The following is a 12,236-nucleotide window of genomic DNA, read 5'->3' as shown; positions in this document are numbered from 1 at the left end:
CCGGTTGACTTCAAAGGGCCCCGGCGCCGGCGTTTGTGGCCGCCTCATGAATATTCATGATCTTTGGGCCAATTAACGCCTGAATGGCTCAGAGCACACCAATCGGCTTACAGCATGCAGATAAGTATCAAAGATGAGCGGCTTCCCCTGAAACTGGTGGAAGAGACTTTAACGCGGGGGTGGAAACGGAACCCTGAGTCCAAGGAGCTCAGTTTCCCGAGGAGTGTGCTTGAGCGATTGGTCGACGTACGTCACTTCCTATCGGGCTGGCGGAAGTTGCTTCCAAGCGCGTTGCGATTTGTAGGCGTGAGTTCCGGTGGTGGCAGAAGTGGTTGTGTGTTGCCGGTACTGGAGAGTCGCGATGGCGGCAGTGGATTCGGATGTCCAGTCGCTGCCCCGTGGGGGTTTCCGCTGCTGCCTCTGCCACGTTACTACAGCCAACCGTAAGCGGTGGCTTGTGAGGGGGTGGTTGTGAGTTCTCGTCTTTGGGTCCTAGCGAAAGTTAGGGTTATAGGTCATAGTTCTTGTCAAGTCGGTTGGTAGGGTCACTCACCTCCGTTTTCACGCCGTCTGTACGAAGGGATTGGAGAGTGGCGCAAGTCCCACCACCTTACCCCCTCCTTCCTGGTATCCGAAATCTCCACAGCGAAAGTTTCTTCCCTCTTTAACGGTCGTCTGTTGGACGCCACCTTTGTGCCTGGTACTCCGCTGGGCTCTCGGGTGGGGTGAGGGGATTCAGAGATGAAGGAACTCACCATCGAGAGGTGGAGACAATTCCAATGCTCAGTAGACCTGTTTGGAGAGCTGTAGGATCACAGAGAAAGTAGTAATTAACTCAGGGAAGCCCTACGGAGGAGCTACCCAAAGGGAGAGGTGTACGAAGGAGCATGGCATGCGTGGCAAGGAGGTGGGTTTGGCAAAGTAGACAGGGTTCTTGTATGACAGCGCAGGGGACATGAAACCTCGAATTCAAGGGTTTTTTTTTAAAGGTTTTATTTATTTTTGAGAGAGAGAGTGAGAGAGTGCACAAGGCGGGGCGGGGCGCAGAGGGAGAAGCAGGCTCTGACCCTGATGCGGGACTTGATCCCAGGACCTGAGCGGAAGGCAGACGCTTAACCGACTCAGCCACTCAGGTGGACTCAAATTCCACTTCTGAAGTCTGGAATCGTGATCTTCCCTAAACTGGAATCATGATCTTCCCTAAACTGGAATCACTAACTTCCCTAAACAGAATCTTCTGTTCTTTTTCTTTGTGAATGGCACTATCACTATTTGTCCTGTAGGGCAAGCCAAAAATCCAGCATAGTCTTCCCTGGCCCATCATATACATTGGTGACAACAAACAGCTGACCCAGAATTTAATAAAAATAATAATTGTTAACTTTTCCCATGTTCAACATGTACCAGACTGCCAGGTACTCTATATTGCATAATAACCATGTGGCAAGTACTATTAATATCTTAATTTTGTGTCCTACGAAATATGCACAGAGAGGTTAAGTAACTTGCCCAAGATCTCGCACAGTTTGCCAGACCCGGGATTTAAACTTGGGCAGTGTGACCTCAAATCTTGCACTTGCAATCTCTGTACCATACCTAGAGACCATCCTTGAGGGAATAGTCTAGGGTCCTGCTTTATTTAGTTCTTCTGTGTATGACCTGGATAAGTTTCCTGTTAATTTGTTTTATAATTTGCAGGTGTTGCTCTACCTAGCACTTAGAGATGGTTTAAGAAAAACTTGTAGCTAGTTCTCCTGGGAACCACTTAGAATACTTTATATAGACACATGGACAAGAGAGGAAGGTGAAAAGAGCCAGGACTTTGTATATTCAAAGGTCACACTTCCTGTGGCTTGGGAGGATTAGTAGGATTTAGGAGTGCATTTAGGTAAAGTCAGGGGGTAAGTACACTGAAGAGTGATTTGGATGTTTTTTGTCTTACGTTTGTCTTTGCAGGACCCAGCCTAGATGCCCACTTGGGGGGCCGGAAGCACCGGCACCTGGTAGAACTACGAGCTGCCCGAAAGGCCCAGGGACTTCGAAGTGTGTTTGTCAGTGGCTTTCCCCGGGATGTGGATTCTGCTCAGCTCACTCAGTACTTCCAGGCATTTGGACCCGTGGCCAGTGTCGTCATGGACAAGGACAAGGTAGAGTGAATGGCTCTTGGGGTAAAGGATGAGTCAGGTGTGCCACATACAAAACAAAATGAGAGAGAAACCAGCAGCCCTGTTTCAGCTGGTGCCTTCTGTGGCTTGTTCCTTGATGGACACCACAATACTTGGGCCAGTCCACCTTTGTGAGCCTTCCCGAACCGCAACCCCCCCCTCCCAACTCTCCCACCTCCCCGGCCCCTGCTTGGATTTTATCAGTTCACTAGAGTTAGTCATTGGGGGACTTGTTGGTCATTAATTTAGTCAGTCAGTCTTCATTTTAGTTGCCAAATATTAGCTGTTGACTTTGTACTAGGCACTGTGTGTAGAGCTGCATTTTTTTAAAAAAGATTTATTTATTTGAGAGGGAGAGAGAATCTCAAGCAGACTCCACGCTGAGCGTGGAGCCTGACATGGAGCTCGATCTCAAGACCCTGAGATCACGACCTGAGCTGAAACCAAGAGTCTGATGCTTCACTGACTGTGCCACCCAGGTGCGTCAGAGCTGCATTTTCAATAGTGAATAGGATAGATGTGGCCCGTGCAGGCACAGAGCTTATAGTCTAGTGAATAAAGTGGACAATTAAATGAGTAATTACAATGAAGTAGGTGCTTTAAGACCACACCATCGGCAGATCTATCCTAACCCCACAAGAGACTGGTTGATAAACCAGCTAGCAGTTTATTAACTTACAGTGAGAGGTACTGAAATTAACTGGTCAAAATACCCTGTCTTCTAGACAAATAAGCTTGTTCTTTGTGGTCCTTTTTGTCTTCCAGGCAGGGCTTTTGTCAGTTTCTCTTTAGTCCTTTGAAAAAAGTTCACTGTTGTACTGCTGTGTTGTATCGTCATATCACAGTTCTGAGATTGTGCTCTGGTTGTGTAGGCGTGGCTTAGGTGATCCCAAATGGCTTTGGCAGCCCGTCTCTTCTCTTAGGCTGGGCTGGGGTGTTTTTCTTAGAGATCACATTCGGCAACTGACTCACAGAGGCTTTAACAAAAGGGGCTTAATTGTTCTCTTTAACAAGAAGTCCAGACCTGGGCACTTCAGCCCTTTACTGTTTTCCTGCTCTGTCATTGGCACGTAGCTCTCCCTTCCTAGTTGTGATAATGCTGTTTGCACATCTTCGGGTAAGAGGAGGGGGCAGGCTGAGGGACAGAGTATAAAAGTAGTGCCAGCTGAGTCTGACTCTCCTCTCTTCCCCTGCTTTTCTTTATTTTCCAGGAAAATGTCTTTCCCAGGGGCCTCTTCGTTAGACTTCTCATTGGCCTGAATTCTATCACATGGTTACCCCTAGCTGTAGGCGAGCCTGGGAAATGAAGTTTTTTAGCTGGACACCTTGCCCTTCTGAACAATTGGGATTCTGTTAGTAAGAAAGAAAAGGAGAATGTATATTGGGAGGGCAGTTGGCAGTGTCTGCCCCAGATTCCTTTTTCAGAAAACTCAGTATCTCTGTTTTTGTTCAGATTTGTTTCAGTTGTAGAGAATGACCTTTTTTCTGAACTTAACCTCACGTTTCTGAGGCTTCTAATTATTTTGACAGTAATGACTAAAGTTTTTATTGAGCAATTATCACGCCCTAATCATGTGCTATATGGTTTACATACAGTATCTCATTTCATTTCCACAACATTTCCTCGAGGGACAGCATCACTGGGAAGTTGGAGATTTGGGGGATTAAGCCTTTACTTGGAGGCAGTCACAAGTTATTTAACTTCTCTCAGTTTTAGTTTCTTGAGAGAATTGTGCACTCAAAGACAAGGCCAGGCAAAGAGACACCTAATTTCTAGCTGGGGCTTTGATTGCATACTTGGGTTTGAACTGCAGTCTGGTGAGTAGTATGATTCCTCAGAGTCAGAAGATTGGCCTGGGCAGGTCCAAGTGGCTGCCTTTCTCCTTGGTTTCACTATGGTTCTTTGCCGTGTTTGGCGTGGGTGGAAGTGAGGGTAGGAAGGGTACACCCCCCCAACCCCCCGCCGCCGCTTGTATTTTTGATTGAGGTGTGACTTACACAGCATAAAATTCATACTTTTAAAGTATACAATTCAGGGGTTGTTAGTATATTTACAAGGTTCTGCACCCATCCTTCCAGAATGTTTTATCACTCCTCATGTGTGATTCAAGCCTACGTGCTGGTGAGGCTGCTCCTCTCTATATCCCCCACCCCCCACTTCATTAATTTTTTTATGTGATGTAAGGTAGGGGTCCAATATTATTCTTTTTTAAAGATTTTTATTTATTTATTTAACAGAGGGAGAGAGCACAAGTAGGCAGAGCGGCAGACAGAGGGAGAGGGAGAAGCAGGCTCTCTGCCGAGCAGGGAGCCCAATTTGGGGCTCGATCCCAGGACCCTGGGATCATGACCTGAGCCGAAGGCAGCTGCTTAACCAACTGAGCCACCCAGGCGCCCCCAATATTATTCTTTTATATGTGGCTATCCAGTTGTCCCAGCACCATGTGTTGGGAAGGCTATTCTTTCCTCATTGAGTGGTCTTGACAACTTTATTGAAAATCAGTTGACTATAGAGGTATGGGTTTAATTTCTGGAGTCTTTGTTTCATTTCCTTCATCTGAATAACTGTCTTTGTGCCAGTGCCACCCTTTTTTCTTTTCCTTTTTTTTCTTTTCTTTTATTTATTTGAGAGAGAGAGAGTGAGAGACAGAGAGCATGAGAGGGAGGAGGGTCAGAGGGAGAAGCAGACTCCCCGCCGAGCAGGGAGCCCGACGCGGGACTCGATCCCGGGACTCCAGGATCATGACCTGAGCCGAAGGCAGTCGCCCAACCAACTGAGCCACCCAGGCACCCTCTTTTCCTTTTTTTTTAAGTAACCTGTACCTCCGACGTGGGGCTCGAACTCAAGACCCCGAGATCAAGAGACGCAGGCTCCAGGGACTGAGCCAGCTAGGTGCCCCAGTATCGCACTGTCTTGGTTATTGTCGCATACTTTGTTATAAGCAGGATGAGGCTCTATCTTTACTACTGAAGAGAATGTAAAAGAATATGGACTTTTGCCCCGAGGCAGTCATATTTTTTCCGCTCCTGCTAACATTTTGCCTTAAATATATATATATATCTCCTAGTGAATATTGTGGAACTCAACCAGATCATAGAATCACGCTGTCATGTTGTTGTTATTTCTAGATAGGAAGTCTGTTCAAGGTAGGGTATGTTTATATTTCCACCTAGCACAGTTACATGGATTCTAAATCAATGCTAAAAGGTCTAATTAAGTTAGGAGGGAAAGTTAGGTGATGCATCAGAGTATAAGCGGTGAAATCATGTCATTAGCAAGAGCAGGGGAGAATGGAATAAATAAAATGGGATTTTCAGAGGCAGAATGGGATGAGAGTAAATGTGTGGGATGGGAGTGAGGGAGAGAATTGTTTTTCTAAATATGTTCCCTGTTCCAGAAACACTAAGCAGATATTCCCAATTTATAGGGTGGTCCCCATTTCAAAGAATCTCACCCACTGTCAAACCATGTGTTCGGATTTTTTATTCCAAAACCATGATCCCTGCCCCTGTTGTGTTTTGCCAGGGAGTGTTTGCTATCGTGGAGATGGGGGACATCGGGACCCGGGAAGCTGTCTTGTCACAGCCCCAGCACAGCCTGGGAGGACATCGCCTGCGGGTCCGGCCACGGGAGCAGAAAGAGTTCCAGAGCCCAGCCTCCAAATCCCCCAAAGGAGTGGCCCCTGACAGTCACCAGCTGGCCAAAGCACTAGCTGAGGCCCCAGATGTGGGGGCACAAATGGTGAAACTCGTGGGGCTGAGGGAGTTGTCTGAGGCTGAGCGCCAGCTACGGAGCCTCGTGGTGGCCCTGATGCAGGAGGTCTTCACAGAGTTCTTCCCCGGTGAGTCACTTCCCTTACCATGTTGGAGCCCCCGTCCTCCCTCCCTCCCCTGCCCCCAGTCTGCATTCCCCAGGTCTCCAGCAGCTAGAGGCATTTATTTGGCTATTCTTCCTTCTTTGTGCCCCACCGTGTTTTTCCACCCCATACTCCTCTGTAATGGCCCTCGACCTTTATTTTCTGCTTGAAATCCAGGCTGTGTGGTCCATCCTTTTGGCTCTTCCATAAACAGTTTTGATGTCCATGGCTGTGATCTTGACCTCTTCCTGGATCTGGGTGACTTGGAAGAGTCCCAGGTGAGTGACTGGGGAGGCAGCTGGGAAGAGTCAGTGGGGATGGTCATGGGACTCTGGGCAAGCACAGTCTCTCTCATGCCTTAGTTCCTCATTTGTAAAATGTGGATAATGGAACCCGGAAGGGTTATTATAATTGGAGAAATGTGAATGTATTAGATGGGTATTAGATAGGATGAATACGAATTCACACAGGATACATGGCATTGGTAACAGAAAAAAACCAGATTTCAAAATGGTATATATAATATTGTATTTTGGGGAAAAAAATATATGAAAGGACATACAATAAAGTAATTTGGGGGTTATGTGTTTACTTATCTGTATTTTCTAACATCTGATGTACAGATTCTGCTTTTGGAATAGGAAAGGGTTGTATTTTTTTAATAGGCCTTGTTTCTTAGAGCAGTTTTAGGTTCACAGCAAAGTTGAGCCAAAAGTACAGCTTTCATATGCTCCCTACTTTACAAAAAGGGTTATTTTTTTTATTATTTATTTATTTTAAAAAAGATTTTATTTATTTATTTGACAGAGAGAAACACAGCGAGAGAGGGAATACAAGCAGGGAGAGTGGGAGAGGGAGAAGCAGGCTTCCCGCTGAGCAGGAAGCCCGATGCGGGGCTCGATCCCAGGACCCGGGGATCATGACCTGAGCCGAAGGCAGACGCTTAACAATTGAGCCACCCAGGCACCCCTACAAAAAGGGTTATTTTAAAGATTTTATTTATTTATTTATTTGAGAGAGAGAGATTGAGCTTGAGTGGAAGGAGTGACAGAGGGAGAGAGAGAGAATCTCAAGACTCCATGCTGAGTGCAGAGCCCAATGTGGGGCTTGATCTCACAACCCTGAGATCATGACCTGAGCAGAAACCAAGAGTCAGACGCTTAACCGACTGAAGCCACCCAGGTGCCCCACAAAAAGGGTTATTTAAAAAATAAATTTGTTTTATCAGTCTTTTTTTTCTTTATCCCTACATATAGACATACATGCGCACACACACTTTATATTTTCAGAATCATTTGAGAGCAGGGTGCATACATGATGCCCATAATAGTCCAGTGTCTATTAGGGAAACACAAAGGCATCCTTGGGTACAGCCACAGTACCGTTAGCAAGGACAGACATGTTACCTGGTGCAGGAGTAAAATGCTATGGGATTTTAGGGGCACCTGGGTGGCTCAGTTGGTTAGGCGACTACCTTCAGCTCAGGTCGTGATCCTGGAGTCCTGGGATCGAGTCCCGCATCGGGCTCCCTGCTCAGCAGGGAGTCTGCTTCTCCCTCTGACCCTCCCCCCTCTCATTCTCTCTCTCAAATAAATAAATAAAAATCTTAAAAAAAAAAGTTACGAGATTTTAGTCCACAGCTCATCCCCTGCATTCATCAGTTGCCCACCAGCAGGCTAGTGTTGGCCCCTCTGTCTCCTTTACAGTTCCTCTGCCTTTTTTTGCCTTTCATGACAGTGACAAAGTTATTTTTAATTTTAAAAAGGGGGTCTGAGGATTAACTAAGTTAATATATATAAAAGCCTTGGAATGGGACCTGGCATATAAGCAGTAATAGATATATCCTGGGGAATGTTGCCCAGATGGGGGACAGCAGGAGAGGTGAATATTCACTGAGCCCATTTCTATCCACAGCCAGCCCCAAAGGCCCCAGAGTCTCCATCTTTGGACTCGGCCCTTGCATCACCACTGGATCCTCAAGCCCTGGCCTGTACCCCGGCTTCCCCCCCAGACTCACAGCCTCCTTCTCCCCAAGAGTCAGAAGCCCTGGATTATGAAACTCCTTCCTCTTCCCTGGCACCCCAGACTCCGGACTCTGCTTTGGCCTCTGAGACCCTTGCCTCTCCCCAGTCCCTGCCTCCAGCCTCACCACTGCAGGAGGACCGAGGAGAGGGGGACCTGGGGAAGGCCCTGGAACTAGCAGAGGCCCTGAGCGGGGAGAAAACAGAGGGGGTAGCCATGCTGGAGTTAGTGGGATCCATTCTTCGGGGCTGTGTCCCTGGAGTGTATCGAGTCCAAACTGTGCCCTCTGCCCGACGCCCTGTGGTCAAGTTTTGCCATCGGCCTTCAGGTCTTCACGGTGACGTCTCCCTCAGTAACCGGTACCTTTGTTTAGGGGGGTGGTTGGGGAAGGCCAGCTGAGCATTCTGGGGTGGGTGAGGAGGGAGCCGTGGTGTAGGAAGCTCCTGTACTTGCTGAACCTCAAGCTTATCCTTGTTGGGTCCCGTCCCTCCTTCTGCCATTTGTCTCCTGTCTGGCATCCATTTTCATGAATGTAAAGTGTGTTGTTCCTTGGAATACTATCTTTAGGGGATTTAGAGAACAGTTCCAGGGTTGAATAAGTTTGGGAAATGCTAAGTTAGATGCAAATCAGTTTCTCCCTTCCCACCCTCTCCCCCACTTCCTCTTTCTGTCTCTTTCTCCCTCCCTCCTTTTTTTTTTTTTTTAAGATGTTATTTATTTATTTGAGAGAGAGAGAATGAGAGACAGCATGAGAGGGAAGAGGGTCAGAGGGAGAAGCAGACCCCCTGCTGAGCAGGGTGCCGATGCGGGACTCGATCCCAGGACTCCAGGATCATGACCTGAGCCGAAGGCAGTTGCTTAACCAACTGAGCCACCCAGGCGCCCTCTCCCTCCCTTCTGGTCTTTGTTTCTTTGCATATGAAAGGCTTTGAGCAGTCTTGTAACAAAACCCTTCTTGAATATCCTATCCAGGATGGGCATATAGGATGTAGTGTGTGTCTACCCCACCCCCCGCCCCCACATGTGACATCCTTTTGCATACCCTTTCTTTGCATGCCTCTTGACATGACTGTGTCAGCAAACACTTGGGAAGCCCTCTTTTGGCCTCATTCCAGCTGGCCCCCCGTTCTGCAAGCCTGGAACAAGGGCTGGGGTGATAGTTCAGAGGGTTTCCCCAGCACTGACATCCTTGTCTTGGTTCCAGGCTGGCCCTGCATAACTCTCGCTTCCTGAGTCTCTGCTCTGAGCTGGATGGGCGAGTTCGGCCCCTCGTGTACACCCTCCGCTGCTGGGCTCAAGGTCGAGGGCTGTCAGGTGAGAGTGAATCAGGACAGACTTGGGGTTGAGCTGGTGTTGGGGCAAAGGTGGGGGTTCAGGGAGGGGAGGGGAGGCAGGTACAGGAACCAGGGTTGGGAGATCCAACCAGGGTGTTAGATGCACCTCCAATCTAATTGGAATAATTGTTTACCCAGGAAGTGGTCCCCTCCTCAGTAACTACGCCCTGACCTTGCTCGTGGTCTATTTCCTTCAGACCAGGGACCCTCCTGTGTTGCCCACTGTGTCCCAGCTCACCCAGAAAGCAGGTACAGCGGCCTGGCCTCCACCCTCTTTTATCTTGTTAGCTTCCGCTTTCCTCCTTTCTCATTTAGACGCACTGAGCTACCCCAGGAATGAGATCTCTGCTGTCACCCCCAAATCTTCCTGCTTCCGGTCTGACCCTCACCTTTTTTTCTTTCACAGGTGAGGGTGAGCAGGTGGAGGTTGATGGCTGGGACTGTAGTTTCCCCAGGGATGCCTCAAGACTGGAGCCCAGCACCAATAAGGAGCCCCTCAGTGAGTTTGGGGAGCCCGGGAGAGAATTAATAAATGATGTTAATCACAACTGTAGGTTATATCCATCAGTTACCATTTGCCAGGCATGGTTCTCATAGCAACCTCGTGGGAGAGCTAGTATGGTTAATACCATTTCACAGATGAAGAAACCATGCCTTGGAGCAATTAAGTGGCTTGCTCAAGGTTACACTGCTAGCGAGGGGAAGGAGCAGCATCTGGGGGGGAAGCCGGGGTACAGGCAAGGGCTTGAGGATCCTGTGGTGATGCAAGGGCCAAGTCCAAAGATGGGGACTCTGGGGCCTTTGGGGCTGGCTGTGGATAGAAATGGGGGCATGGGGAGAGAGGCTGGGCCTCTTGTTTATGTAGAGATCAGAGGAGTCTGGCTTTTGACACTCTTCTGAGCTACTTGGAAGGGAAAAGAAAGTCCTTCTAAGAGAATGCCTCTAGTGCAGGCCTGTCTCGGTCCCGGCCTCTAAGTAACCCCTTCTGCCTGGTCTTCCTCCTCCTCCAGGTTCTCTGCTAGCCCAGTTCTTCTCCTGCGTCTCTTGTTGGGATCTTCGTGGCTCACTGCTGTCCCTGCGGGAGGGTCAGGCACTGCCTGTGGCAGGGGGCCTGCTCTCTAATCGCTGGGAGGGTCTGCGCCTTGGCCCCATGAATCTCCAGGACCCCTTTGACCTGAGTCACAATGTGGCAGCCAACGTGACCAGCCGGGTAGCTGGGCGGCTACAGAACTGCTGCCGAGCGGCAGCCAGTTACTGCCGGAGCCTCCAGTACCAGCGGCGTTCCTGCCGGGGTCGGGACTGGGGGCTGCTCCCCCTTCTGCAGCCCAGCTCCCCTAGTTCCTTGCTGTCTGCAACACCCATCCCCTTACCCCCTGCTCCCTTCACCCAGCTCACCGCTGCCCTGGCCCAGGTGTTAAGGGAAGCACTGGGGTGCCATATAGAACAGGGAACCAAGAGACTGCGGTCAGACAGAGGGGGACCTGAGGAGTCTCCTCAGGGAGGGACAAGCAAAAGGTTGAAACTAGATGGACAGGAAAAAAGCTGTGAGGAAGGGCAGGAGGAGCAGCAGGGGTGTATCGGGGACCACAGTGAAGACGGGGTGGAGGAAATGGTTGTAGAGGTTGGAGAGACGGTGCAGGACTGGGTGCAGAGCCCCGGGCGGCCAGGGGAGCCACCCCAGACGCCCGGAAAGCAGCTAGCCCCTGGTGAAGAGGTGCAGCCGGGCCCTGCAGCACTGGCAGAGCAGGGGCCCAAAGGACCCGAGGCAGCCCGAGAAGGGTCCCGAGGTGAGACAGGGAAGGGCGTGGGGCTCCCCTCAGTGAGCTGGCGCTGTGCCCTGTGGCACCGAGTGTGGCAGGGGCGGCGGCGGGCCCGGCGACGCTTGCAGCAGCAGACCAAGGGGAGACGTGCAGGCGGCGCTGGCACCGCGGAGTGGCTGGCAGTTGAGGCTCAGGTCACCCAGGAGCTGGGAGCACTGAGCAGCGCTGCACAGCGGCCCGAGGCTGAGCCGCTCCTCACCTTTGTGGCATCTGCCTCCCAGGCTGACCAGACTCTCACCGTGACCCCAATCCAGGATTCTCAAGGCCTCTTCCCTGACCTCCATCATTTCTTACAGGTTTTCCTCCCTCAAGCACTTCGGAACCTCCTCGAGTGAAGACAGGGACCCTAAGGGGCAATAAAGCTGCTAGTTTAATGAACACTACAGTTTCCTCTGATTTCCACCTGGTAGTAATTCTTCCACCCAGTACTTGTCCTCCCCAGACCTTACCGCCTCTTCTCAGCCATGCCGTCCTTGGCTACCCTAAAATAGGTCTCAGCCTGTTTCCTTCCTACCGTTTATCACAGCCTGCAGCGAGCGCCTGCAGTGGTGTGTGTGTGTCCCTGCACCCTGAGCCCGCTCGGTAGGGTTCCCGAAGGATGGAGGGCCGGCTGGGCAGCTTGGGCAGTACCTGGCAGAAGAACCAAGTTTGCCTCCACATTTACCTTGCCACCGGGATTTATATGGTGATGGCCTGAAATTGGGGTTCAGGCTTCTTCGTCCACTCTCTCACTTAACCGAGTTCTGGTTAAAATGGGGGGAAACATTTTCCGACCTAAGCGTGGGTAAAGGGCAGCCCATCATGGGTAAACTGGCAGCGCCTCCAGGGTGACAGGTGGAAGGGATCCGCCATGTGTTCTCCCTCGGCTCTCCCCGGCTGCAGGCCCGGTATCAGGGCCCTTATTGCAGCGAATGCATCGCGGAGACGTAGGGTGGTTTAATGGGAGGAAACCTCACTCTGGGAGGGTTTCTGACTTGGGCTCTGGTTAGATATTCACTCTCTCCTCTAAAAAAACAGAGCGGGAACAAATGGACAAAT

General features: G+C 50.1%; 1 protein-coding gene across 2 annotated transcripts; it reads left to right on the top strand.

The window, feature by feature from the left end:
• The first annotated feature begins 272 nt into the window (after positions 1-272).
• Positions 273-11,573, top strand: TUT1 (terminal uridylyl transferase 1, U6 snRNA-specific). Of its 2 annotated transcripts, XM_035013012.1 has the most exons (9): positions 274-443; positions 1,957-2,147; positions 5,692-6,007; positions 6,200-6,300; positions 7,937-8,403; positions 9,249-9,358; positions 9,517-9,627; positions 9,785-9,877; positions 10,389-11,573. In XM_035013012.1, the coding sequence occupies exons 1-9, from the start codon at positions 362-364 to the stop codon at positions 11,531-11,533; spliced, it is 2,616 nt and encodes an 871-aa protein (XP_034868903.1). In that variant the 5' UTR covers positions 274-361; the 3' UTR covers positions 11,534-11,573. The 2 variants fall into 2 exon arrangements, with proteins under 2 accessions (XP_034868904.1, XP_034868903.1); XM_035013013.1 differs by lacking the exon at positions 9,517-9,627 and having other exon boundaries at positions 273-443.
• The last annotated feature ends 663 nt before the right edge of the window (positions 11,574-12,236 follow it).

This window comes from Mirounga leonina, unplaced genomic scaffold (assembly GCF_011800145.1).
Source record: "Mirounga leonina isolate KUSES-001 unplaced genomic scaffold, KU_Mleo_1.0 Mir_166, whole genome shotgun sequence".
NCBI classification, from domain to species: Eukaryota; Metazoa; Chordata; class Mammalia; order Carnivora; family Phocidae; genus Mirounga; species Mirounga leonina.
Note: the sequence above shows the minus strand (reverse complement) of the source record. Positions and strands in the feature narration are given on the sequence as shown.

Excerpts from the sequence above, each read along its gene's own strand:
- TUT1 (XM_035013012.1), top strand. The coding sequence starts at position 362 with ATGGCGGCAGTGGATTCGGATGTCCAGTCGCTGCCCCGTGGGGGTTTC. Across the intron at positions 6,008-6,199 it reads CTTCACAGAGTTCTTCCCCG|GCTGTGTGGTCCATCCTTTT; the intron begins GTGAGTCACTTC and ends CTTGAAATCCAG. Across the intron at positions 9,359-9,516 it reads TCAAGGTCGAGGGCTGTCAG|GAAGTGGTCCCCTCCTCAGT; the intron begins GTGAGAGTGAAT and ends TTGTTTACCCAG.